We start from the raw sequence: 26489 nt of genomic DNA, 5'->3' as shown, positions 1-26489 counted from the left end.
CATGATGGAAGTTGGTTTCTTGTCTTTCAAGGCTTCCTACTTATAAAGCTCATGTTCAAAGACTTGAAATCTATTTAAGCCATCGATGTTTTGACACCCCTTCGGAAACAATGATCCTGCATTGTGACCAATATCATAAATAGTTGATGTTATGTCATCAGTCCTCACCTCAAATCTCGGCCAAGACTAGCGCGTGGCCAAAGACCCACTCTAATTAAATATTCAAAACATATTCCCCCATAAATGTCTCATAAACACACGATTTTCCTTTCTTTTTTTCTTTTTGGTTTTTTAATTTTGTCAAAAAGGGCACGTACGTGGATAAATGCAAATTTAGTCGTAAATCAAACATAAACAAACAGATGACAAAAACATGTGTCAAGCTTGGAAATTTTAGAAGTACTCTTAGGAACTAGAACTTCAGGACAAACACATCCTTTGGTTCTAAACCCTTTTCCTAATTTCTCAATACGTCTATATTTGAATTGACATTTAGTTCGCTATTAAATGTTTACTTTGATTAAAGACCTTTCAGCTAATATGACAATTAGACAAAAATCTCAATTAATTATCAATCAATTAGGTTTTAAAAACCAAAGTCTTGAAAACAGCTTAGTCAGCAATCTGTGGCGACACCGGAAGCTACTGCGAAACGTCATCAGTTGAAACTTTACCCATTACCAGGGCGTGTCTTCACAATCAGCAAACATAAAATAAAAGGAAAAAATCTCCACAAAAAACTCTTCTTTATGTTTTGCGGCTAATTAAACATTGTATGTTTTTTATGCACTTTCTCTTAGGGTATTATGAGAATATATCAGAGAAAAACTGTATGAACCTTAAAATAAGATTCTTCACGACCTTAATTCGACAAAATCAACGGAATTCTTCAGTCTTCAACTTAATTAATATTTTTTAAAGAGTATTTAAATATTTTATCTCAAAACTTGTTGGCTTTTTTGAGGTTTTGTGTTTGGCAATTAGTCAAGCATGCACCGTCTAGTCAAATTCAGGAAGAATGTCAAAACACGTACAACAATTTGTTTGAGGAAGCACCCAGATGAACATACAAAAATATTAGCTTACCTTTTCGTTGTGGGATCTGCTGATTTTTTGTGTACATTTATAGTATTTTTAATTTACTTTTATGTCTGCGTGTGGCACGTGGTGTACCCAGCGAGGGAATCCACGATATGGTCACGCCCATTCGGTGCCCATTAGCTGATGCATTAACGCGTTAAGTTCCGTCATTTTATTAAAAAAAAAAAATAGAGATATTTCATTTGTGTATTAAGACAAAAATACGCAGAACAGAATACAGAAATAAGAGACTTCATAAATTAATAATATATATGTACATTTATTTCCTTCGAACATTGTCTATTATTATGTTTAGTTTTCCTTGTAATGGTCTAAGCCAAGTTTGGAAACAACCACCACTTGCCATTAGCGATTCATAACTAAAGAAATTGAAAACCGTAAATGGAGCACCCAAATTGTAACACAAAATCCCCAAAAATAGAAAAGCAATAACACTCCGAGGTGCAATTTGTTGGCCTGGCGACGATAACTTAAAACTCGTGCCATAACTTTCAAATGCGATTTGTTAAAAATTTGTAGCGAAATAAAATGTAAAAATCCACCAAGGAAGAGAACGGCAGTACAAGAGCTGGCCAGGCTACCGAGCAAGTAGTGCGGCTAATTCGCGAATCGGAAAAGCACAGTCCCAAGCACTTCCCAAACCAAAACCCAGGCCCAATCCAAATCCAATTTCAATTGCATTGCGAATGCGGCAGCAAAAGCCACGTTTTTGAACCGCCCGACCCCGAAAGGGTCAAGTGGCGCGTGTAGCAAGAGCCATGGTGAAAACCACCTCGGGACAGCGAGCACAGTACTCCAACCTTAGACAAGTTTTTGCTCAGATTCAGTTTTAGTTTACAGCCACCCACTGAAGGGTTTTCAGAGAACTGATCTCCCAGCCAGAGCGTTCGATATTCATGCCCCAGTGCGTGGCAAGACCTTACTTCCAGCCTGAACTTGACATGGATTTTATCTCGGATCGTGCGTGTTGTCATGAGTGCTGTAGGTAGGGTAGTAATCGGTCTAGAGTCTAGACTGCATTGGGCTCGACCCACGTTCAGCAATGAGATACTCGAATGTGCGAAACCGAATCGAAAGTGTGCTGTTCTAATTGATGGCTTAATTCCCCTGGCCGAGAGAGCATCAATGACACCTCGCTTTTGGCCAGAGGCAGTAAATGCTTAATTGGGCCGGCCAGTAGACACCTTAAAAGATTAATGCTCGTTTTTAATAATCCCCAGATTCAGTGCAAGACCCATAAAGTTATTGGTTCAATGGCACACTTGAATTCCTTACGAAGCACGTAAGCGGTTAGTACGTTACGTTAAAAACGCCGGTTGAGCGCCACAAAATAAGGCAACAAAAGCCGGTTGGAAAGAGCGGCTTGGAGGCTTTTAAAGAGAGTTTCAATAGGGTTGTCATAGTTGACAGGGAATAGTAAATACTATTCTATAGAGAAGTTGGGAAATATAGTAAAATACATCAGAGTTATAGTAAGAAACTAAACTTAAAGGTATAGTATTTTAAACTATTTCCTCACATCCTATTAAGTGGCAGGAGTGGGTGGCTGAAGTATGACTTCATTTCTGAGCACTTAACTTACCCATAGATCGCTTTCAATTGTTATTACCATTTATTGTGGAGCTCCTTTTTGAGAAATACACTATAAATCAACTTTTATTACAATGACTTGGGCCCCGTGTAGGTATGGTTATTGTAAGTAATAATAAATTAAATGAAAACAGAACTTAGCCAAAGAGAGACTTGGGTTTGGGACTTCTCTTTCAGCCCGTGGAGCTCTTACGGGCCAAGCTCCAACTGGCCGAGAGAGCGTGGCTCACTAGCTGACATCATCCGAGAGCTGGGCTCAGAGCTAGCCTCTGAGCCAAGTTGAAATGGTTAGAGCCAGGTGTTGGACGCGGCATATTTAATGCGCGGTGCGAGCGCAAAACTCTTTTAGTATAGCGTTGGCGTGCGAGACAGTCGGTTCGGTTCCCAAGCAGTCCGGCAGTCGGCCTAAAACGAGTTCGTCCTAAACCCAGACCCCAACAGACATATGTGTACAAAATAAATGTGTGGCTGTGTATCCGCACACTCGCGAGTAGATACTGTATGAGCGCACACCTCTGCGGTGCCGAAAATAAAAGTATAAAGTTAATCTAGATAATTTCGCTGGAACAAAAAACAAGAGTAAACACTAAACAATTGTAGACGCTGTGCGACTGATGTCAGCCAGACGCGTACCTCTTGAAGTGAAGCCAAGCGTTGAGTGTGAAATGCAAAACGAGCGAATTCAAAACCCCAGAGCTTCAGGCCCTAAACACTAGGCACTAAGTTGGCATTAAGTTTGCGTCTCGACGGCTAGGCAGGCAGCCGACTAGGCAGAGTTCCGAAAACAATTGCTAAGAAAGTGAAAGATCTGAGAGACAAAAGGAAAAGTCCGAGAAAGGGAAAGGTTAGAGCTACCCGCTTTGCATATGCTCCGTCAAGTGCAACGCTTAGAAGTTTTAGCTTTTGGCCATGCTCTTAGCCAATAGCTTAGCCAGGTAGCTAGCTAGCCATCTAGCCAACCCACCTGTGGCAACAGCTGTTACACTTAGACAATCGCCCACTTGCACCTAGATCATTGAAACTTTATTTTCAATATTTTTCAATAATTTTTTGCCCCATGCTTTGCCGTTGCTGACTTTGCGTTTTTATCTTTTTTTTGTATTCATCAAGAGCAAAATATATTAAAAATTAAATGAAAAAAACAATCCCCTATACCACGCGTTTTTTCGTCGAATTGCCATTGATTCATTGAGCCCTGTCTGTGTGAGTGTCTCTCTGTGCGAGTGTGTGTCTGTGCGTAAGTGTGTTGGTGAACATACAGTCAACAGAGCCCGGGGAAAAAAGCAGCCAAGCGACATTGATGCCAATGTGCAGTTGTTGTTGGCTCCTGCATCGGACCAGAATATAATGAAATAAAATTAAATAAAATATAAGCTAAAACGCCTTCAGTGGACTTGGGGGCCGAAAAGAGATATCAACGCCATCGACTATCGCGGACAGGTATGTGTAATTCGTCTCTTTTTGATTTATTTCCACTGAACTTTTTTGGTAACTCCAGGCCATAAATTGTCTTGTTTTTACGTGTTTACTAGGCATCCAATCTTACATTCAAATAGCCAAAATTAACCCGAGAGAAGTTGGCCAAAAGACAAATTGTCTTTTGGAAGGAAGTGACAAACAAAATAAACCAGTTGACAATATTTGAAATAACAAAAAAAGGCACTCTGGTTTATCACAATGAATATTTAATTAATACAATTTGCTACCACATTTAGAATGCAAATAATTTCTACCTGAATACTTTTCAAAATCCCATCACGAGTTCATTGACTAAGGTATCCTATCTTTGTTCTTTTGTTAATTCATTGTTATGAAAGCTGGCAAACATTACAAATGAAAGAAATACATTCTCTTTTACTTCAAGAAGTCATTCCCATGATTATAATTATGATTTCCGAACCCATTTCTCTCTGTGCTCCATTTTAGAACCGGCAACAATGGCAGAGAATATTCACTCTGCTTTCTTTTGTCCCATTTATAAAGATATTTTTCTCATTTAATTAGCTGATCTATCTATGATATTTCCATAAAGATCCGCCAAAATTTATCTAGATATCACTCCCATCCAGCTCATCAGGGTTCATTGGAGGACAAAGTACTTTGCTAACACACCATGAATCATTCAAGTTCAATGATTCTATTGCCTTTCTTAAAGTTTCTCGGTTAGTCATGCCCCGATAACATCAAACCCTATGACTACTTCCCATTTTTATATGCAGATTTATTGTGTTGAGTAAATACCCAACCTATTCTTAATATATCCTTCAATTTGTGTCTATATCGAATGCTTTTCGGACGATAAATGTGGCCGCCGAGACTTGTGGCGTACATTAGTGCAAATTACCATTTGGACTCCAAAGGTGTTGGCCCCAATTGTCACCTCCGAAAGATATTGAAACGGAAAACTGGGCGCGGAACTCAACGCTTATGGCATATTGCATTACCTCGTCAAAAAGTAACGATAGGACTTGATTTCATTGCTATTTATTTTTATTTTTACGGGCACGCGCCTTTTTGTCGGTTTATCGGTCGAGCTGAATGTCAGAGTTAGAAGTTGGGTTGCTTTTGGCAGCTGAGGTTGACATTAAGAGCATTTCAACACCCCAGCGAGATACTTTTTAATTAAGCTGAACTTACAGGGACACCAAAAAATGCATATTATGCATATTGGGAAAAGAGGTGGGAAAAAAATGTCCACCGAAATGAGCTAATCCTTCTCCTCCAAAAATAAGTAAAGCCTTTTGGCCGTGTTGTGTTTAATTAAGTGCCAATGTGGCTCCTGACACTTTATTCTCCACACCCTTCATAACCAGATAAGGTTTAATGTTGAAACTGACCAAAATTCAATTCGAGTGGAGTTCAGCTTTGAATTCTCAATAATTCTTAATGGTTTTTTTCACATTTGTTCCTTTTGTTATGCCAAAATATTTTCAAAAGTAGAATCAAATGGGAACAAAAAATCCACAAAGAATAAAAAAAAATTATTTCAAGTCATAATTGTTGGCTTTGCCTTTTTTGGCTGAAACAAAAATAAAATTCTTTATAAATCATTTTCTAGCTAATGTTTCCAATGAACTCTGCCAAGCCGTTTGCAATTTGTTTGCATTTCACGGCATTAATTTTTTGAGTTTGGGCTTAAACAGGATGCTCCAATGTGATTCATAGAAAAGTCGGATTTCTAGCCAAGGTTGTCTGCTGGCCATCGTGATGTCAGATCGCCACAATCTACGTAAGAGTCTATTTGTTTATTATCTCTTCTTGTGTCTTACGGATTTCAGTCCTTTCATTTTTCATCGTTACCGGGCTTAATTAAACCATAAACACCTCAAAACATGCTACCATATTTAACAGAACCCCACACAGAGTGTGTGGTGCCGAATGGTGGTGGTGACCCACCCATCTCAACTGGCAACGACCCACACGACAAGCATTTCTTGTTTCATTTTTCATTTTTTTCCAAGACAATGCCAAATCATTGAGCAGCCAAAAAGTGCAGCAAACAAACACCTCCACAAAACAGGCGGCCAACTCAAGCCACTGAGCCGAGCTGTGGTGCAGAAAACAGTCGAGTGGAGTGGCTCGGAGACCCAACCTATAGACATGTTTAATCAATTTAAATTACCTTCAATTAGGCTCTTTGTTTGCGGGCTCTTGGACATTGCGAAAAGTCTTCGGCGTCTCCATCTGCATAAATGAAATGCAAATGAGGAAAATGCAACTAATTTGTTTGGATTCCCTATCTCTCCGATGGAAGCTTGCCTATCTATCCGTCTTCAATGTTAGGCAATGCCGGCAATTAAACATTTAATAGCTTCATTTGATATGCATAATGGTCTGAATTGTAGTGGGAGTCGGCTCTACTTTGGATTTCCGAAAAATGCAAATTTTTCATTGAATCATAAAACCATTCCTTGTCGACTCTTTTGTAAATGAATGGGGGAGGGGACTGTGGATTGGTTAATAGAATTTATTAAGCCTTTGAGTGATTTTTGATAGCTTTTCAAGCTGATCGTAAAGTGATACGATGAAATTAATCTGGTGTTCTATTGATTTTATACTCTTATGAAAAGGGAAATCAGATTGCTATAAATTTAATTTAGGATCGAAAAGGAGAGGGACTTACCTTCAATGGCCCAAAATTTGCCATTAAAAATTACACAAAGTTGATCATTTTCAAGTCAATAACCCCTGAAAAAAATATAATTTCATAAGTAAGTAAAATTGGAAATTTCCCATCAAGTTTCAGTTTCCCCAGCAAAGCAAATACAAAAGACTTAAGACACAAACTTAGCCACATAATTGGTTTGCCGTGCATATAATTAATCTCTTTATCCAAATGCAGCTACTCGGAGTCTCCTCTGAGTGAAAGTTGTCCAAAGCCGATCGTCTAAATGTCTACGATCGTCACTTGTCACCCCAGTCACAGCCTAGCCACTCAGCCGCCCCCTTCCATCCTGATGGAACCATTTAAATGAGCTATCAAATCGGCACCCCAACCGAGACGTACTGTGTCATTGAACCAACAAATCAAAGCCTCTTACCGAAACTCACACAAAAACTCTTGGTTTACAGTCGCTCGGTGATCAGTGTTCAGGATTGATGACAAGCCTAGCAATGCCAAATGACAATTATCAACGCGGCACAGTGTCATAAAATAGACGAATGAAAATGGCTAAAAAAAACCATCAACTAAAACCAGAAACCAGAGCCAAATGACAGCGAACAAAAAGCCGAAATGTGTTTATTGACGTCATTCCATGGAACAGGCAAAAAACTTTTAATGTGGAGAAAATCCAGGCACTCCGTCCGGGTGTCGCGGGAGGATCTGAGGGAGTGGACAGGCCGGTGAGACGCCAACCACCAACAACTAACCACACCACCACCACCCGCTGGGCCATAGCCAAAGCCAAAGCCCAAAGCTGCCTGCAAACCGTAATAATTGCAAACAATTACAAAGGCAATAAGAGACCTGGCAAAAACTGCCAGGTATTAGTTGAAGGCCTATTTGATACCCTGGAATAGAAATCCAGGATTTTCTGGACTATAACGGACTATAGAAACTATCAAGAGTCATACAGAAAATTGTATTTCAATAATAACAACCAACACCCCTTTCGGAAAACATTTAAGAAACCCTAAGCCATTGTCTTGTCTAAGATTTTTTCGATCGTTTGGCTCCGATGAGGGATTAGCCTTTTTTCACTGTGGATACCGGGAAGCCATATTAAAGCCCATTAGTTGAAGGTTCATTACGGTTCAGTCCTGACACGGCTCCTGTCTCCTGTCGGTCGATTCGATTTTGTTTATTTATTTTTTGCGGCTTGCATAAATTATATTCACGATATTCTGTTGTTCATGGGGACGTCACCTTTTGGCTCTCGTCTTTGGGTCTCTGTTTTTTTCATGCTGGGGGATTTTCGGGCATGGGCTTAAGTTTGGTGCTGCCAATTACGAGCATGAAGGTCTTTGACTGCGCAATCTTAGCAGCACCGACCACTACAATGGCAGCTAGAAAATTTGTAACATTTTTTGTTGTCTAACTTAAGTTGATGTTGTTATTTCATTTTGGTCTTGGTGTTTCTTTTAAGACTTGTTTTTCATGGTTTTAATTTGTTCGTCGTTGCTTATCCCATGGAGTCTAGCAATTATATTATTTATTATCTTTTTTCGCTCAACTACTTTTTAGCCAATGTTTTGTGAATGTTTTTCACGCTCTTGAGTTGATTGGCTTGCAAAATGTTAATGGCAATGAAAATGTTGTAAGATAAACGAGCTCTTAACTGCGGATCCAACGCAAATAATGCAAATTTTCCATATGATTTTCTTTCATTTTCATACGGATTCCTCACTTACACTTTCCGTCAACCATGTATATAATCGTATGGCCGACAGAAACAATTTTTTTCAATTAGCTCCAATCGGCAATCGCAATTAACTTTTACAAGATTTCTTAATGGAAAACGCTGGCGGTGGATACTGCATTTTTTTTCCTCTTAACCCAGATGGCCACCATATAACAATTGTTTGTTAAATTAAATTGATAGCATTTATAATTTAATGTTTCAATTAATTTAAATCAACAATACTATGTTTAACGTACGAACTTTAAATTCCAAATTCTGGGACTAGAAGTCAACCAAAACCAAATGGCATCATGCAATTATGAATTTAAATTTATTTTTTGCGTGCAGTCGGCAATAAAGAATCTTATTAAAAGTATTAGATTTAATTAAGATTTATGAAGCTATTAAATACAAAAAAATAGTTGCCGTAAGTCCCAGTAATATAATATATATGTAGGAACTGGTTTGATTTTTAGTTTTATCAGAATGTGTATTCTTCTTTTTATTTATTTTTAAAATAAACATTTTTATGCCCACTTCAACTTGACCTTCAAAAGCGATACTGTAATAGGATGCCATTATTTGAGCGTTTTTTGATAGCTCAATTTCCTCTGGAGCCCACTAGCTGGTCGTTAGAAAAGTTCAAGTTGAAATTTAATAATGCAGGCTAATTGGGCGGAATTATATAACAGTGTTTATATGGAGCGGTATGCAAATTTATGTCGGCGAACACGTAAAGTTCGCTGCTGACCTAGAATTAAAGACAGAAATGGCTTTTGTGCGACTATTGAGGTGCGATAACTGGGTGAGGAAATAAGCAATTTCTGTTTATATTTTTCGGGTTGTTTTCTGGGCCCTGACCCTGAAAATTAATTGACTTTGTACAGCAGGGGAATACTCAATAACTCTCTATCTCTATACATTATTTATGGTCTGTTTAGTCAGCTTTTTTTAATGAGTGCAACAGCCCAGCAGGTTCAGTAATCTCTTTGGGTGGCTGACGGGGGATTGGCTGGCATTCGTAAGGCTGCACTGGCTGCAGAGTTTTGGGTTACTCAATATCAAAACACGGAACTGCGATATAATTTTCCTATATCTTGCGGTCGTAGCAGACGCCCAGACATCGCACAGTGTTCAACATAATTTCCTCAAACTTTTTCAACTCCATTCTGTGTTTCAGCTGCTTTCACTTTTCCGTTTCGCGGTTCACTTTTCCTTAACAACTTACTTTTGTATCGATTATTGATTATTGCTCTCATTTTGGCGCATGTTTCTTTCTTTCCCAGTTTGTTGCTGCTGCTGGGGCTCCGTCGAAATGAAAAGTTTTCGCTTCGCCATTTGTCATAATTAATTTTTGCGCTTTACGATTTAATTGTTGAGAGAAATAGCAGCAACATGAACAAAAAGTTTGGTGCACAAATAACCATTTTGAAAGTTATTAGGTCTTTGGATGGACCGAAATCTTTTATTTAGGTTGATTAAGTACTGTGTGTGATGATAAATCAACCAAAGCGAAAGCTACAATAAGACTTATGTGGAGGAATGTAATTTTAATTCATTAGCAAACAACTTTTTGACGTGCTTTTAATAAAGAGCGTTTTAGTTGCATATTACCCAGTAACTATCCCCAATTTGCAATCTTCCTAACTGATTGCAGCCAGAGATAATCTGAAAAAACTGAAAGTCATCATCGGGCCAGATTTGCATTACGGCTTGTGGCCAAAACCATTGCAGAAACCATCTCATTATGAACAAATGGTGCCCGCAAACCAAAGTATTACTTCGCATTCGAGCGGGCTGCCATGACTAAGCCAGCGGACTATGGCAGCGTGTTAATCAGCAATTTAGAATATTTTTTCCGCTCGCAGTTTGTTTTTCTTCTTCTCGAAATAGTAAAAAAAGGCCCAGCACAATAGTGCCCAAGTGGCGGAGGGCCCCCGGATTTCATTTCCTGTTTCTTGGACACTTTGTTACTGTTGTTATTGGCACAGCTGTTGCCTGTCGGTTGTTGGTCGGCGTTGTTATTGCATCGCATTGCATTTATCATGTAACTCACACAAAGACGGACAGATTGAGAGGGAGAGAGCCCTTAGAGCTCCGGCGAAACAAGCTGCTGCATTGATTTCCTTTTTGCTATCTTGACAGCATTAACTTGAGGTCTGCAGGGGGCCCCAGGGATGCCAACGAGGGGGAGGGTTTGGGGCAACACTTCGACAGAGACAAACGAAATAAATGCGCGATCGGGCGATAAACTATTTTTAAAGACAGCCACAAAAGGAACCAGCAACGCAGCAGCCACAGCAGCAAAAAGGCCATAACAACAGGAAAGAAATAAGCTCTTTGAAATGGTTCAGTTAAGTGTTTGAAATAATTGATGCCCTGGAATTAAAGAGAAGAAGCTTGAAAGAGCCTTTTACAAACTTGAACACAATCCTTGAAACAAATTCAAGGAGAAATCCAAATATTATTTTTACCTTTGTCCCCTGCAATCACAAATATATTACTATTAACTTTACAACTAACTCTAAGCCCCATTAAAACTTTAAATTCAATATACCTTTTGATTTATTTGGCTGGGAATTCAAAGACACCTTGAAATGATTTCTCACACAGCCAGACAAAGTTGGCCATAGTAAGGGAGTTTAGGCCCTAACAAGCTGCATCACTTAGGCTGCTGCTTGGAGTCCAGCTCCTTCCTGTGGATCGCCAGTGATTCTTGGTCGCAAAAGAGTAGCAGATGCAAGTCCCAATGGCTGTTTGTTTAATGCCATGGTTAGCTCTAAAAGGAGCTGCGGCTCATTTCCTGTAGCTGCGGCTAAGACAATTCTAAGCAGAGACTGGGGAGCCATCCTTTTGTCTTTGGGCCAAGAGGCTTGAGAGCTTGTTAGTTAGAACCTCTTGCTGTTGTCTGTTTTCTGCCATTTCAAGTTTGTCGCTTGTACGAACCACGTACTTGTGGTATTGACCATTTTTAGCCTTTTAAGTACACTTTGGTCATTGTTAAGTACTTATGCGTGTCAGAGGCGCATTCGACTCCTCGGACTCGGACTCGGACTCAGACTCGGACTCTGCCTCTATTTCTGTCCATTCTGGCTGTTCTTCGGCTGCCTTTTGGGGCACATGTTTTACCTGGTTATTTATGGGCAAAGTGTCAGCGCTAATCAAATGGCTGAATCACAATCTATTTGGTATGTGTATTGCATTGTTTTTCTCCTTACTCTTTTAGTAAGTATGGGATCTGAAAGGTCGAAGAACCAGCAATCGTATTAGAAAAGAGATTCCATAATATTCCATGCAGTTTTTTGGTCCATCAGCCGAAAGCGATTCCAATCTTTAGAGCCAAGACGTGCAGTTTGAATATCAGTTTTTGTGGGTCTAGTTTTTGGCCATGTTAACTACCAGTTCCTTGATATGGTTTCCTCCATGACAACCAATGCGGACCCATAAACTGCAGCTTTATGGCCAGCGTGTGGCGACCCATGTGGAATGATCCGAATGACGCAATATGGCTACATATTTAAAAACGTTTCGTTTGATCTTTATGCACGGGACACGTGTGGCCCGAAAAGATTTGTCATCGCCCCCGCAACGGGATTATAGAACTCTCGGAAATCTGATCTTAAGCTCTCGTCCACTGACTGACGCCCGTCAGAATCCCAGTCGAGTCTCGGCTCAACCTAACCTTACCCAATCGGTGATCAAGAGATGTTGGGAACTGATGGTGAAGCCTAGGCAAACGAGTTCTACGGGTCAATGCTTTATGACTTAACGGCAATTTGGCCAAAAAATACTAAATTAGAAAAGTCCAAAGACATGTGACGGACAATCGATATGGAAATTAGCCAAAAGAAAGAGAGAAAGAACGAAATTGGAGCCGAAAATTAAACCGACATAATGATGGAGCTGGCTAAGATCAGCGATTTATTGTTGAAGAATATAAACAGATTACAAATAAAGTAATAAAAATTAATCTATTTAAAATTGAACTCACATCAGCCAATAAATCAGTTACTATTTAACTTTTTATCAGAGAATCGCCAACAAATTACATTTTTGTGACTAAAATAATAATATTTCTTGAGAACCCTCTCGCTTGCCACTCAAGAAACTTGAAAATGAAGCTGTCATCGATTATCTGAATTATTTCCGCATGCAACTGTGAAACAGCAAGCTCGAAAAGCAAAATAAATAATGAAAATTGAAATTTTTTCGAGCCAAGACAAAGAATGAACAAAGAGCGAAGCGAAATTCCCTCAAAAGCATTTCAGCTGTCAAAAACATGTCAGGCTGACGAATTGCTCGACCGTTTTGTCTTTTATTCAGGCTCTGAAGTATTTTTTTTTTGTTTTCGTTTCGGCTGTGCAACAACACCAAAGAGTTGCCCTTTGAGCTCGTTATTTCGTTTTGTCCAGACAAACAAAACCAAAAAATTACGCAAAAAAACGAAATTAACCGTTAAGTTGTGTAATTTCACCCAAAATGCTAACGGCAATTCAAAATGTTTGTTTTAACAAGTCATTCCGCTTTATTAACCGACGATTTTCCATCCAGTTCTGGTATGAGTAAGTAAAAAACAGAAGACTTAAGCAACGAACTCGTCGAAATGGGCACAGAAATGGGACGCCGCTGTTGTAAACCGAATGTAAGAACCAAATCACAGTGACTCAATGGGACTTTCAGATATGGGCCAAGTGGATGAATGGGGAAAATTTCATGACAGAACGCAAAAGCTAAAAAATCACATTTTATTTGTCTCTGTCTGCCGGTGGATGATGATTTCCAGTTTCCAGTTTTAATTAGCATATTGATGCGAGGCAGCAACTTTTGCCCCCAGTTCTGACTGTTTCAGTGTCTGTCTCTGTCGGACGCCCCCACACTGGCCGATCAGACAAAGTGAAAAAAAGCACACACAAAAATACAAAAATAACGAAAATTAACTTTAATTTTCAACTGAGCAAACGAGTGACCATCAGTTGGGTCTCGGAGGAAACTGGTTTCCTACGGCCAACAGATGTGACTCCGAATGCGTTTACCACTGACGTTGAGTGGGGATGTGGGTCTGGTGAAGATCTAAAGCTAAACATGGTATTATAAAGTGGAACGCCTTCAAAGTCAAGTTCAATGACGTACTCATGCCATCAAGTACTGGAAATACTCGCGGCGAATATCAGGAAAGGTTCGCGCGATAAGGTAGGTTGTTGTACAACAGCTCATATATGGCAATGACAGAGCAAACAAAACTGGCCGACGCCAAACTAAGCTAAATTAAGCAGAAAGAACAACACACCGCGACTTGTTAAATGATTTCTTTGATAAGGCTGATTTGCGGATAGTGTTCAATTTGCATATCTAATAGGCCACAAACAGTTTCTGATGCATATAATTACTAGCGCCGACTAGGGGAGGGCTGGCTTCTCTAATAAGGGGCTTTTCTGCGAGTTCTTCTCATCACTTTCCCCATCTATTGCTCCGGCAGCTCTCTTTGTTCTGTAAATGGCCCGCTTGACAAATCACGCCTCTTTGACTTTCTTCTGCTCTTTTTATTTTATTTACCTTTTTACTGTGCATATAATTACGGTCAAAAGATTGGTGCCAGAGTACTTTTCGCTTTTGCTTTCTGCTCCTAAAGTATTGCGCCCATTGTGCCGGCAGCTGCTGGATGTGGAACTGCCATTAGCAGTTGAGAAAAGCGGCTCGAAGAATGTGTCATAAAATGGTGCAAAATAAAGTGAACTGAAATCAAAAGAAATGTCAGAGATTTCTCACAGCAGCAGCTACGGCAGCAAATTGTATCTGGTAGCAGCTGCCAGCTGTTGGGTGAAAGTTGTTTGGATTTCGGTATTCGCTTTTTATTTGGTACTTGAAACGTACTCGGTCATATAATTTTCTGTAATGACATTGAGGGGACAAATCATGGAGACGAATTGCAGAATGAAAGTTCTCTTTACAGTTCCATGGCTTGGAAAGGGGTCTTAAGTGGGACCTACCAATTTGGCAATCGAGCTGAGAAATGCTGTTTTAAAAATATGATTACCGCCTGGTTGCTGCCAATTAAGATTCTAATACCCGTGGGTGTTTGCCAGTGGGAATCTTTCACCGTATTAAAATCCATTTATGTAAATGAAAGACTAATCGATCTATCTTAATCTGCGAACAAAATTCGCACACCACCCATGCGAATTTATCGATGTACCGCCAACTCCATATGCAAATTTTTCAACTTTTTTCGTTGTTTGTTTCTTTTCTTCGTTATCTATGGCAAAATTTTTCATGTTTTTCTTTACCTTCTCTTGCCAAACTCGAAGCCAATTAAAGCCAAACAAAAGACCAGGCGACATATGCGCGCTCACAGCTTGTTCGAGGTGTTCAAGGCTGTAGATTAGCCGGCGACAAGAAAAAAGCGGCAAGCAGCACAAATCAATCAGCAAATAGCGCCAAATTATTATGTAAATTATAATTTCTTACTGCCAGTGTTGCCTTGCAAAAAAGTAAAAGTGTTAAAATCACAATGTTGAAATTATGTTTCGGATGAAATACAACAAAGAAACAAGGGCCAACAAATTCCACAAAAATATACGTTAACAGCTCATATTTCACTTAAGAAAATATGAAGGCAAAAAAGCAGGCTTGAGGTCGAGGGCCACACAGGGGCTCCCTTGGAGGCGTCACTTGTAATTATCTTTGGGCCCTGCAACGACCCTTTCCACGAAACCCCATCCAGCCATCCATCCATCCATCCATCTATGTATCGCTCCCTGTGCGGTAACCCCTTTCCTGTTGTCGTTTTTCTTTCGTTACGCTTCATTTAATATGCAGTTCCTGATTTTGTTTCGTCGTTTCTTTTCTTTTTTGCCGAACAGTGCCGAATGGCTCATTTATTTTGTCACATTGAAGTCAGAAATGCATGTGGGAGTGAGAAAAGGAGGGCGGGGAGCCCCAGATATGTTACATACATTTTGTGGCTTGATTTTTCGGCTCTGATAAACTTTGGATGTTGGCTTTATTTATTGGTTTGTTTCACTTTCGGGGCAAACCGCTGTGAGGGCGGTTGGTTGCAAATGTTGCTTGACAATTGCAGGCGCCGCCACATGCAACTCAATTTGCTGGGCTCGGTGAATGGGATTTATGCGAGGAACTAACTTTAGGTTAACTGAGACAGATTTGCATTTTTACGCTATTCACAGTGACTCACAGTTACTGAATTATTATGTTGAAAATGTAACTATTCTCCAAGCTGCAGCATGGGGACCAATCTCTCCATGAATCACTTTAGGAAAAGCAAACAGCAAGCCCCCTAAGCAAGCCTGCTAATTAATATTCAAATATTTGAATTGGCCATTCAATGCGAGTGTAAGTGTGAAAAATAACGGTAGCAGAATCAAGACAACCATGACGCAAACAAATTTAACATTTTTAGGGCATCGTAAATATTTTGGGTTCGGAAACTTTCGGAAAATAAACTTTCAACTTTACTGCCGGGGGAGGAGATGGATTGCGCAAGATGGTGATAAAATTGCACATTACGCATACGCAGCGTATGCATATTACGCATACGCACTGTTCGCCAGCGAGCGAAGTGCAGGTAGCGGAAAATTGATGGGGCTGGCTGGTGGTGGGCGTCAGCAGGAAATCATAAAATTACAATTTTCATTGGACGGAACAAGTATATCTATCATTATACTTATATCCATGATATGTCTGTGCATCGGAGACAGAGCTACAGCAGCAACGATTACCCGGCCCGTGGGTAGAGTGTGAATGGCTTAGAGGTTGGAACCTGTCTCTGCTTTTGGCACTCTGCCGGGCCCAAGCTATAATTATGTAATTGTGTAATGTGAGTGAAATGCTCGGGGGGACCATTTAGTCGCACAACAAATTGCAAGCCATAAGTTCAGATTCTTTTCAAATGTCAACTCGACTTCAGACCATTGGCTCATTTGCCTAATTAAATGAGAATGGAAATGAAAAGCACATGCCATCTACGGGTAAAGCAAGTGCGGGTGCCACTGATTAGCAGGCCTCGTTACAATATTCTACAGACTCTATAATTAACCGATTTGCGCATTTTCCTATTCTCAGGCATTTCTCATACGGAAGTCAAACAAAGAACTGAGATTATTTTGCGTGTGACTAATAACGGCTGCTAAACGAAAGCCTGCCCCCAACCAGGTCCAGCTTAAAACGAAACAAGTCTAAAAAATATATTAAAAATGAATTATTTTCCAAGCCGCACACAATCCATTCCGCAATAAAAAAAAGAGTAAAGTACCCAAACCCTGCCCAAGTATAAAATGACGGAAGCCAGCCTCAATTGTGGTTTCTTTCGTATGTATTCAGATATATTTATGGCTAGATATATCAATAGACTCATATAGAGGCGGTGCTACTCAATTGCGGCGGCAATCAAAACGTTTTTTATAATATTCTCATAATTGAATTGTAGCGACGCAGCAAACAAATATTATTTTGTTGAGAATTTGATCCAAAGGAGATTGAGACACACAAGCTTGGAGGTTAAAGATTAATGTTGAAAGGCAACGAAAGATAAATAACAAGTAAATGGTTTGAGCCAAAATCTAATAGAATAAAGCCCCGAAAGAATAAAATATAATGGTACCTCAAAGGAAGTTCAAACAAATGATTTATCGAGCTGTTGAAAAAATATACAAAAAAAACTAGTTTTAAACAAAATTTTGAAGTAAACTGAATGTAATAATATTTTGGTATAATATCAATTCAACGTCTTGGCCATACAAACCATACAACTCATTGAAGTGCCAACTTTTCAGTTCACACTTGGTGTCCATGTCTTGGGGAGCGTGCTGCTTCTGTTTTTGTGTCGCACAAATCAAATTCAAATTAGAACACACGAAATACACGCGAGTGCCAATTATGCAAATTTTGCACAGTTTGTCAGTCCGTCAGATAGTCTGTCTCTGCAGCAACAACACAGATTTGCATATCGGTCAATTGTTGCACGATTTTCGTGGTTCGCGCACGCGTTGCAAATACACAAAAGTGTGAATTAAAATTCCAATTTTTGCCGGTGCTTACGGCGGGAAATATTTTTACAAAAACGCACTTTCAATGCCAATTTAACACCCTCACATCTTTTCAATCACCTTTTAGGCTTGATTATTTCGAATATAAATAAACATGGCCCCAAGTCTTTTTTTTAGCCCACGCACAGCCAACTATTTATAAATAAATGGCAAATCAATCAAGTCGAGGTGGAAGGGAAAAATTGTAATACAAAACCAAAAATGAGGGATTAACCTACATAGAAAACACTCGACCCGTGAAGCAACACCAAAATCAATCGAATTTCTGGCGAATTACGCATCGAGTTGATATGGAAATGACTGGAATCGACCGCAGATTTCTGCTCATGCGAAATGACTTTCATTTTAGGCAGTTGCTATAAATATGAAAACAATAAAAACTGCTGCAGTTGTGGATATTTCCTTACTGCGGTTGGGTGACAGTCAAACTGTGAATAACAACAGTATTATAATTAGACTGACCTTCATAGCCACTTGGGTGCTGTGATTGTAACAAGGGTCCGATACAAAGCCACCAAATAGACTTGAACAACTCAACTTGAAAATTGTATTTCTGTGGTTGGCTTTTGCTACTACAAAAGTGAGAAACTTCAGTAGAACCAATAAACAAATGATATTTGGAAGATAAAACTAAAAACTCCTTTCAACGCCACGAACCGAACAAATGACTTAGGCAACAAACCTGAAATTCTCAATATTTTAATTTTCTAGACTTAATGCATTCAATTTGTTTTCCGTGCGCAATCAGCATAACCTTTTGGCTAGAAAAGTATATGCAAAATAATAAAACGTTTGGATGGATACAATAAATGGCCACTACCCGTGGCGCCCAGTTCCATGTCATTAAATTTATGCCAGAGCTTAATTACTCTAAATTACGCTTAATTAAATTTTAATTAACACAATCAACTAGCGCACACTGGGATGTATAAACAGAAAAAAATAGAGTCTCTAAAAAAACCGGCAAAACGTGTCCAAAATACAAATCCAATTTGTGAATGTGGAGTAAGTCTGCGTGCCACTGAAGTCTGAACTAAAATCGCATAAAAAGTGCAGCCGCAATTTCAGGCTGCTTTTATTTCTAGGCAAAGTGCTAAGAGATTCAGCAACGCATTCGCCAAAACCAAAACCAAAACCGAAACCAAAAACCAAAACGAGTGCAAGTTCAACGGGGAAAACGGGTTTCCACCAGCCAGCTCTCCACAGCATATGAGGAAGTTAATGCCTGAGCAGATCGGCCAAGCGAAGCTGTGGAAAACTTAGTAACAGTTACTATTTAGCGGTCGGCCAAAGCCGCATAAAATATTCCGCAAAATTGCTTTTCACTCCTCAGCGTCTTGTGGGTGTTTTTCCCGAAGAGGAGGCGGGGTGTCCACCCAATTGCATCCACTGGTCTGCTTTCCACTCTGGTCTTCGACTCTTGGGTTGTGCTAAATTTAGCCTTAACGTTTTATCGTGAATTCATTTTTCCAGACCTGTAAGACACTGGCATTTCAGTGTTAATGCCGCCCCACTCCTTTGGACTGTCTTAATGGGTGAAACAGTGGTAATAGTCAATAGGTTTCTGGGTTTAATTCAATTACGACATAAAAAGCTTCAAAATATATATGAGAAAACCTCCATGAAAGTCTAAAAATAAATGTATTAAAAACCATTAATTAAGCCCCACAATTTTACCAAATTTTAACCTTTCGACCGAAGACCGACCGCAGTGCTCCAAAATAAATGAAGTTCTTGCATAACTCTGACAATTACAAATGATGTGACTGACATATGACGACAGCCCACCAAAAGTATACGCATTAAAGAAGCGTAGTTTTTCGGACGACTACCTGAAATAATAATAACGAAACAAGAGATTAAATTAAACTAAAAAGAGAGACAAGTGGACACACATGTTTGCGATTGGCGGACAGAGGCTTTGAAGCGGAAATAGACTGTGACATCCGCTGACAGCCCGGCTTGGGTAGGGGAACGAGGGGCAATCAAAGAATCTCAGACAACCTGCCGCTGGGCGCTCTCGGTCCCCATAGCTTTGTCTTGGAATATCTCATCGTATCCGCTGGACGTTGGCCGCAAATTTAATTAGAAATCTGCACGACGGCTTCGGCTCGGGAGAGACTTCAAAAGCACCTCGGTTCAAAGCACCTTTGCTTCCGCTAGTCAGCTAGTCAGCAAAAATCACATTCGTACCTCTAGATTATAACCATGTATATACATTTCACACTTTGCAACATAATTAACTAACAAAATTTCTTTCAACTCTGCTCTTGTCATTCCAGGCAACGCACAGAACAACACACATACCGACAGTTGGCTCAGAAAAGTCTCAAATTAGACCGTGAAAGCCACAAAGTAAATAACCAGCAAAGCGTGCAAAAGGAAAAGCCAAGGAAATTATAAGAGAAGTCTAGGGGGTCTAGGGGCAGAAGCATAGGCAGAGTCAGAGGCACATGCACACAGTAGCAGGCCTAGAATAGCTAGAAAATTATTATTATGATAATAAATTAAAGTTGCCATTAATTTAGCCAAAACGAAACGCGAAAGAAGCCTGGGAAGCAGACGGTAGTAGCATAATAACAATAAATAATAATTTGAAATAGGCGAGCAAAACCAGAAGAAGACGACCACAAAGAAGCGGCTAAGTGCAGCCTCCCGTTCCGGAGAAATACAGAGAGAGAAAGAAACAAGCCAGATCCAGAGACAGCAACAGAGTTGGCCAGAGTTACAGAAGAAAAGGCAGCGAGCAAATCCAAAGCAGCTCGAGCGCATCGAGCGTGCAAATTAAAAGCGCACAACAGTAGCTCCCAGCTCCAACATGGAAGTGGCCACAACAAACAATCACAGTCAGAGCCATCACCATCATCCCCATCATCATCATCATCTGCAGACGGCTCCCAGCTCGGGATCCGGGGTCGGGATAGTAAGCGGGATCGGGGGCTCCAGGTCCCCATTCCAGCGAGAGGTGCGTGAATGGCAACGCATCGATCCCAATACCGGAGCCCTGTTCAGCGGACGACTGGAGGCAGACCGCTGGATAAATGGACCACTGAACAGCTACGGCAAGGTGAGTAAAAAAAGCATTATCCAAAGATGGTAGCGTGATCCGCAACCGATTTGGTAATCCCCCATGGCTCTGAAAATTTCTGGGAATCAGAGGGAGCCCGATAAAAATTGAGTCGGAGAACAGTTTCCTAAAGTTTACAAGTCTTTCAGTTGTAAGTGCAACACATAATAAAGATATATATAATATGATTTCATTGTATAAACTTTTTATGGTCTACAAAATTGTAAACTCACGAATTGAACACACATCCCTAAAATACTATTAAATTTCGCCCTGATTGATGAAACCCATGGTTCTATCCCATGAAGCTGGGCTTCAGCTCTTGGCCCAGGCCTAATTGCTGGGCTTTTTGTTTGTCCATCGTATTTTAAATGAAATTGAAAGGCCTTCTGGTAGAGTCGTCTGCACTCCAGACCCTCCAAATGGGGAGGCGTTCACTAATTTAGCGGAGGCTGTGGCAATAGCGGCTTGATTGCTAGTCTAGGTTACCCTGCTGTCCGATTTTAATCAGTTAATAGTTTATTTAGTGGAATACCAACAGGAAACTTGAACGATTAAAGCTAAACGAAAATTAATAGAGGTTTTAAAAGTCACTTTGTATGCTTGCAATATCTGAACTGCGACTTTAGGCTTCTGGCAATTAAGTGCAACACAAATTCTTCAGATGAAAACCCCAAACATCTGAGTTCTAATAGTTTGGCCAGAATGGAACGTTAACTGCGCCTGGCTAAATAAAAATTTCGGAATGTGACAGATGCTTGATGGCGGTTAGCAAATACCGCAACTGCAGTTGGCCAGTTTTGTGTGTCAGCCAGCCTTTTCCCCAACTGCCTATCAAATCCCAGACATCGACATGGCCATGGACATGGACATGGTCTTGGAGATGAAGGCAGATGCGTTGACCGTTTTACTCAGCCGTAATTAACAGGTCACACGCACATCGGTACTCCTCGGTGATAAGTTGAACGCGAATCGGAATGGCTGAGCAGATAAATGGAGACTCCAGGTGAAAGAATGGAAAGGAAAGAGCTTCGACGCTGTGCCACTTATTAATCGATTTCGCAGACGCTGAGGAGAGATCTTAGATTCGGCACTGCCAGATGGTAATTAATTCGTGCTATTCTTTGGATTTCACTTGTCTTTAGGCTATGCTTGAGCCATTGATTGCTCTAGAATTTGTCGGTTAATTATAAGTGCTTGTGGCTGGCTGGTTGGATGGCTGGATGGATGGCAGGCCAAAGCAATACTTCGGGGCCTATCGTTAATTTTGTGCTTGTTCATCCACCGTCAGCCGTCATCAACCCCATCATCATCATCCTCACTGTCGTCTTCCCCAGCCCATAATAAAATGTGGTGTGTGTGGTCAAGTCAAGTTGGGGCCTCGAGTGCCACGGCTTCGGTATCGGCCACGGCCCAGAACCAAAACAAAATAAAGTCGCGAATCGCGATGGCAGTTTAGTTCGCCGCGTGACTGGACCAACTGAAATAGCACCACATACTTGACGAGATCTGGACTCTAAGATATTCTACCCTACTACCATTTGGGCCGAAACGTCCATCAAATGCAATGACATCATGGCTCTGGTATTGCCGGTACTCAATCTGAAGAGATTGATCCAAATAATTAAGTGATTTTTTCATCAATGCTGATCGGCTTATGAGACAATGGAATATCCTATTGCCCCATCGATGAGATCATAGTAAGACATATTTTTTAGATTATTGACCTTAGAATCGTTCAGTCATCTGGGAAATTGCTTGAGAATTTTAACTATTTAGACAATGAATGAAGGTTTCATGTGTGTGATGATTGATTTTAAAATTGCAGTTGTTTTAGTCTCTATTCTCCAAATAAATTTTGAAAAGTCTCCCATTACATAATTGCATATCATTAACTTGAATGTGCCAATGCGGATTAGTTCAAAGTTGACATTTCAAATGAAATCTTCCCGAAGCTAAATTCGATATAATTTAATGACCGAACAGTCACTCAATTTAGCGACTGTTACATTCACCCGATCAGAGTCGATATGCCCTTTTTCAGACATACTTTTATGGCTGCAGGGTATTCGCGCAGAGTACCCGAAACACCAAAAACCGAGCCGGCTAAAAAATCCCATTGAAAGTTGTTCCATTCCGCTGACTTTGTATCTTATCGCGATTGAACTTTGTTGCCACTGCGGCTGACGACGCTGGGAAGAGTTGGAGCGACTAGGGAAGCGATCAATACAATCAACTGGAAACGATCGGCAGAAAGAATACACCGCCAGGTCCTAGACCGCATCAGATTCGATTTAAAGAGCGCAGCTCGTCGACTCCGTTTGATGGCCAAGTCCGGGATTTATATCACCGATGTCCCGCTGTTCGCCGCAGCGATTTTCGCCGACAAAGGCAATGCCAAAGACAAAGTCAAAGGCGGCCAAGAGTGCCGGTGCCGCCACGGGTCGCGGGGAAATCAATTTGGCAATAACCGATCCGCTCAGACGCAGACTAGAGCACCGATCACGGATCGCGGCAGATCGGAGACGCACCCAGGCACCGTTAGGCAACAGATAGATCCCTGACAACCTCTTCATTAGCATTATGGATTGTGGCGAGACGGCTAGGCCAAAAGCAAAAAGCAAACAGAAATTTACATTTTGCAAGATTCTGCAGCATGCAAGCGCAGTTGCAGTTGCAGCTTTTGAATTATTTGCCGGCAGTCTGGTTGCTTGTTGCCACAATGTTTTGCAGGCTAACGGTACAAAGCCGCTGGCAATGCCACAGCAGCAGCCGCATCAGTTTTGTGGGTCACTGGGTTGCCACAAGTCTAACCAGAAGAGCGTCAGAAGATTCTGCGGCTCCAGTGGAGACTCCAGTGCCTGTGGTCAGTGCCCGGGTGCGACTGTGTGCTCCGAAAGCCATTTGGCCACTTGGCCACTTGGCCGCCACACGTAAATTGCTTGCAACTAATTGAGGATGTCAACTGACGTGTCTTGCCGCAATTAAGTGTTTCCTCTACCGCTAATGAACTCCACACTACGCCCAACGTTCGGCGGAGATAGACGGTGGGAAGGAGAGCGCTGGCAACAATCGACTTGGGGCATCAACTCCAATGACGCAAACGCGGGCGCGCACATGATTTACTCGCCGCATCATATAGAGATATAAAGCCAACGAGATCGTGACAGAAATAATGCATATAAAATGTATAGTATTATGGTTAAAAAAGCACAGAACGGCAAATAAAAAAGGTCCAGCCAAGTGGCCCAAGATGGACCAAAGGAGAACCTTGAAAGGCAATTTAAGAGGCACTGTGGTTTAAGGAGGGTGGTTATAGATCTTAGACATTATTGAAAAAAGATATAGTTATGATAGATAAACGAACTAAGAGTTAACTGAGAGTCTTAAGATATACTTATGCCAAAATTAATTTTAACTGAAATTCTATTCTTGGCTTTAATGTAGAATTCTGACCAGAAGTCCATAAAGTTCCTAACAAAGTCAAGCCACTGTGCCTGTCTTTAAATGCATAGAGTGCCAAAGTCAGTGCCAGCTAAAAATAAAAAGAGTCAACGCTTTGTGGCATGTCTATGAAGGCGATCTGTGCGAGCTGCCAGGCAGCCAGCAAACCCAAAAGGCGACATGCATGCCCCGGACCTGAACCCAATCAGTGGGACGGTGGGACGCACTGGCAGGCGGATAGACACCGACATGGGGCATATGGTGGAGTCACACAGAACGGCTGTAGCAGCAGTCGGAGCCGGGAGATAGACAGTCAATCTTGTGGCCACAGACAGACAGCCACGACCAGGCAGACGACTGCGACCGTGATGATGATGGTGAAGGTGGGGGATGGTGATCATTAAATTCGTTTCAAGCGCGGCCCAGGCCCAGGAAACTAAATATTTTGGCATTCCGTTGCACAGCTCAAAACTTATATCTAGGAGCTTATATAGAATTTTAAAAAGAAGCCAAAGAGCAATATCTGAACAAAGAAATGATTTTTGAAGTGTACTCTGCTAACCGAAGAGCAGAAAAATAAGCAAAGTCTTCCTCCACATCATCACGACTTCGGTTGGCATATAATATATGCGAAAGCTGGGCTTTGGAAGTCGTGGCAAGTCTCTGCATTTCATTGAACCTTCAACTTGACTTTGCTTCGTTCGACTTTGGTATTTTCAATTTGGTGGTTTCCTTTTTTCAGCTGTATGTTTTTGGTCTTTTTTTTATCTGCATCAGCTGCCCAGTTGCCCAGCGGAGGCTGTTCATGACACTGATCCGGCTGGCTTACTATGACCGGGCCAAAATAATTCATTTACAGTTGGCTTTCTTCGCCAGCTGTGGCTTTGATTGGACACCCCCTGGGCCATGCATATTGGCACAGCTTAATTAGCCCGAGCAGACAACAAGACTCCGACCAAGATCAAGACCAACCAACCAAGCAGCCAGCCAAGCAGCCTACACATGCCAGCCGGGACTAAAATGGCACAACAAGCTAGTAAAGTAACGAAAAGCGAACAGCGTTTGGTGTTTGCTGTTTTCGGTTTGCTTGGAAAAGAGGTCATCGATAGACGTTTGGCGCACACACCGAAAAGTGCAATACATTGCGGAAAATCGGCCACAGCTCCCCCAAGAGTCGTCTCCACCTCCTCCTGCTCCTGCTCCCGCTCGCACCTCTCCCCGTGACCATCGTGAGAAACTCCGGCAGAACGTGCATGGCCCGGGGGCACGGCTTATAATTTATGCCTGCCCCGCAATTTTGCCCTCTTTCTTGGTCACAGTCGCCATCCGTGCTGCTCCAGCTCAAGGATGAGTGTGACTTTAGGGAGCCGCTGAAATTACTATGCATTGTCCGTTCGCCCTGAGGTCAATAGGGAGCTCGAAGAGGCAGACGCCGAATGGAAATCAGTGTCTGACTCAGAAAACGACCAGAGACCAGTGTGAATAAGTAAAGGCTCTGATTGAGAACTTTTTGAAGGGTTAACCCTGAACTCAAAAGCGAACAGTGCCAGACAGCATTTAAGAACCATCAACAAGTTTGGGAAAATATGAAAACTATTACGAAACCATTATTATTACCTTTATTACCAACGTTTGTAGCTGAAATCTCTAGATTCTAGAACCAAAATGAATAGAACCCAGAAATGACTCAACCCCCAATGTGCATACAATTTACATTTTGTCTTTGTTGCCTACCGCTTCGGAGAACATTCAAAATTTGTGTTGTTTTTTGTGAATATTCTATTCAAACAATGCTGCACTTTGACTCATAGTCAAATGTGCAATTGCTTTATGGTCATTGACACGAATACGCCACGAACTGGACACCGGCGGGTTAAGTTTTCAACTCGAGTATATTATACATTTTAGCACCATAAATCATCAATGCAATCGATTGCCACAATCGATCTTTGGGCCAGTGGTTGGGCCTTCGAGTGTGCTTTTGTCTCTGGCTCTTTTCTTCGGCGGTGTGTCATGGCACGATCGAATCCAACGGATCTGCTAATTGTTCGCGTCCATGGGTGCAAAAGGGTGCAGTTGTAGTGCAGTTGCAGTTGCAAATGCAATCGCTCTCGAGACTCTTTTGATTTGTGGCTGGCGTTTGGTCACGTGTGTTAGGCAAACGGTCCCGAGCACGCCCAGCTGTCGAGATAAGAGCCAGCGGACCGTTCCTCCAAGGAGCCGCCGAACGGGACGGAATAGGAGGCTAGCCGCTTGACGGTCAAGTGTTTCGTCTGGCAACTTTCATACGCCCCGTTGCCAACGGCCGAATGCCATGCGACACACCGCTTCTACGCCCCACATTGGACACACCCACCACATGCCCACACACACGCCGCACAC

The 26489-nt window shown here is 41.3% G+C and overlaps 1 protein-coding gene across 12 annotated transcripts in view; it reads left to right on the top strand.

Moving 5' to 3' along the window:
• The first annotated feature begins 3015 nt into the window (after positions 1-3015).
• LOC6498360 (serine-rich adhesin for platelets) overlaps positions 3016-26489 on the top strand; it is a 33988-nt gene continuing 10514 nt past the window's right edge. For 4 of the 12 annotated variants that reach the window (XM_032455064.2, XM_032455063.2, XM_044716367.1 and 1 more), the window contains exons 1-2: positions 3016-3226; positions 20200-20663. In XM_032455064.2, coding sequence (XP_032310955.1) covers positions 20415-20663 — 249 coding nt within the window. In that variant the 5' untranslated portion in view covers positions 3016-3226; positions 20200-20414. The remainder of the gene's footprint in view (positions 3227-20199; positions 20664-26489) is intronic. The other 8 variants (XM_044716370.1, XM_044716371.1, XM_032455060.2 and 5 more) reach the window with 5 other exon arrangements.

This window comes from Drosophila ananassae, chromosome 3R (assembly GCF_017639315.1).
Source record: "Drosophila ananassae strain 14024-0371.13 chromosome 3R, ASM1763931v2, whole genome shotgun sequence".
Classification (NCBI taxonomy): domain Eukaryota; kingdom Metazoa; phylum Arthropoda; class Insecta; order Diptera; family Drosophilidae; genus Drosophila; species Drosophila ananassae.
This window is presented reverse-complemented; position numbering and strand designations above follow the sequence as displayed.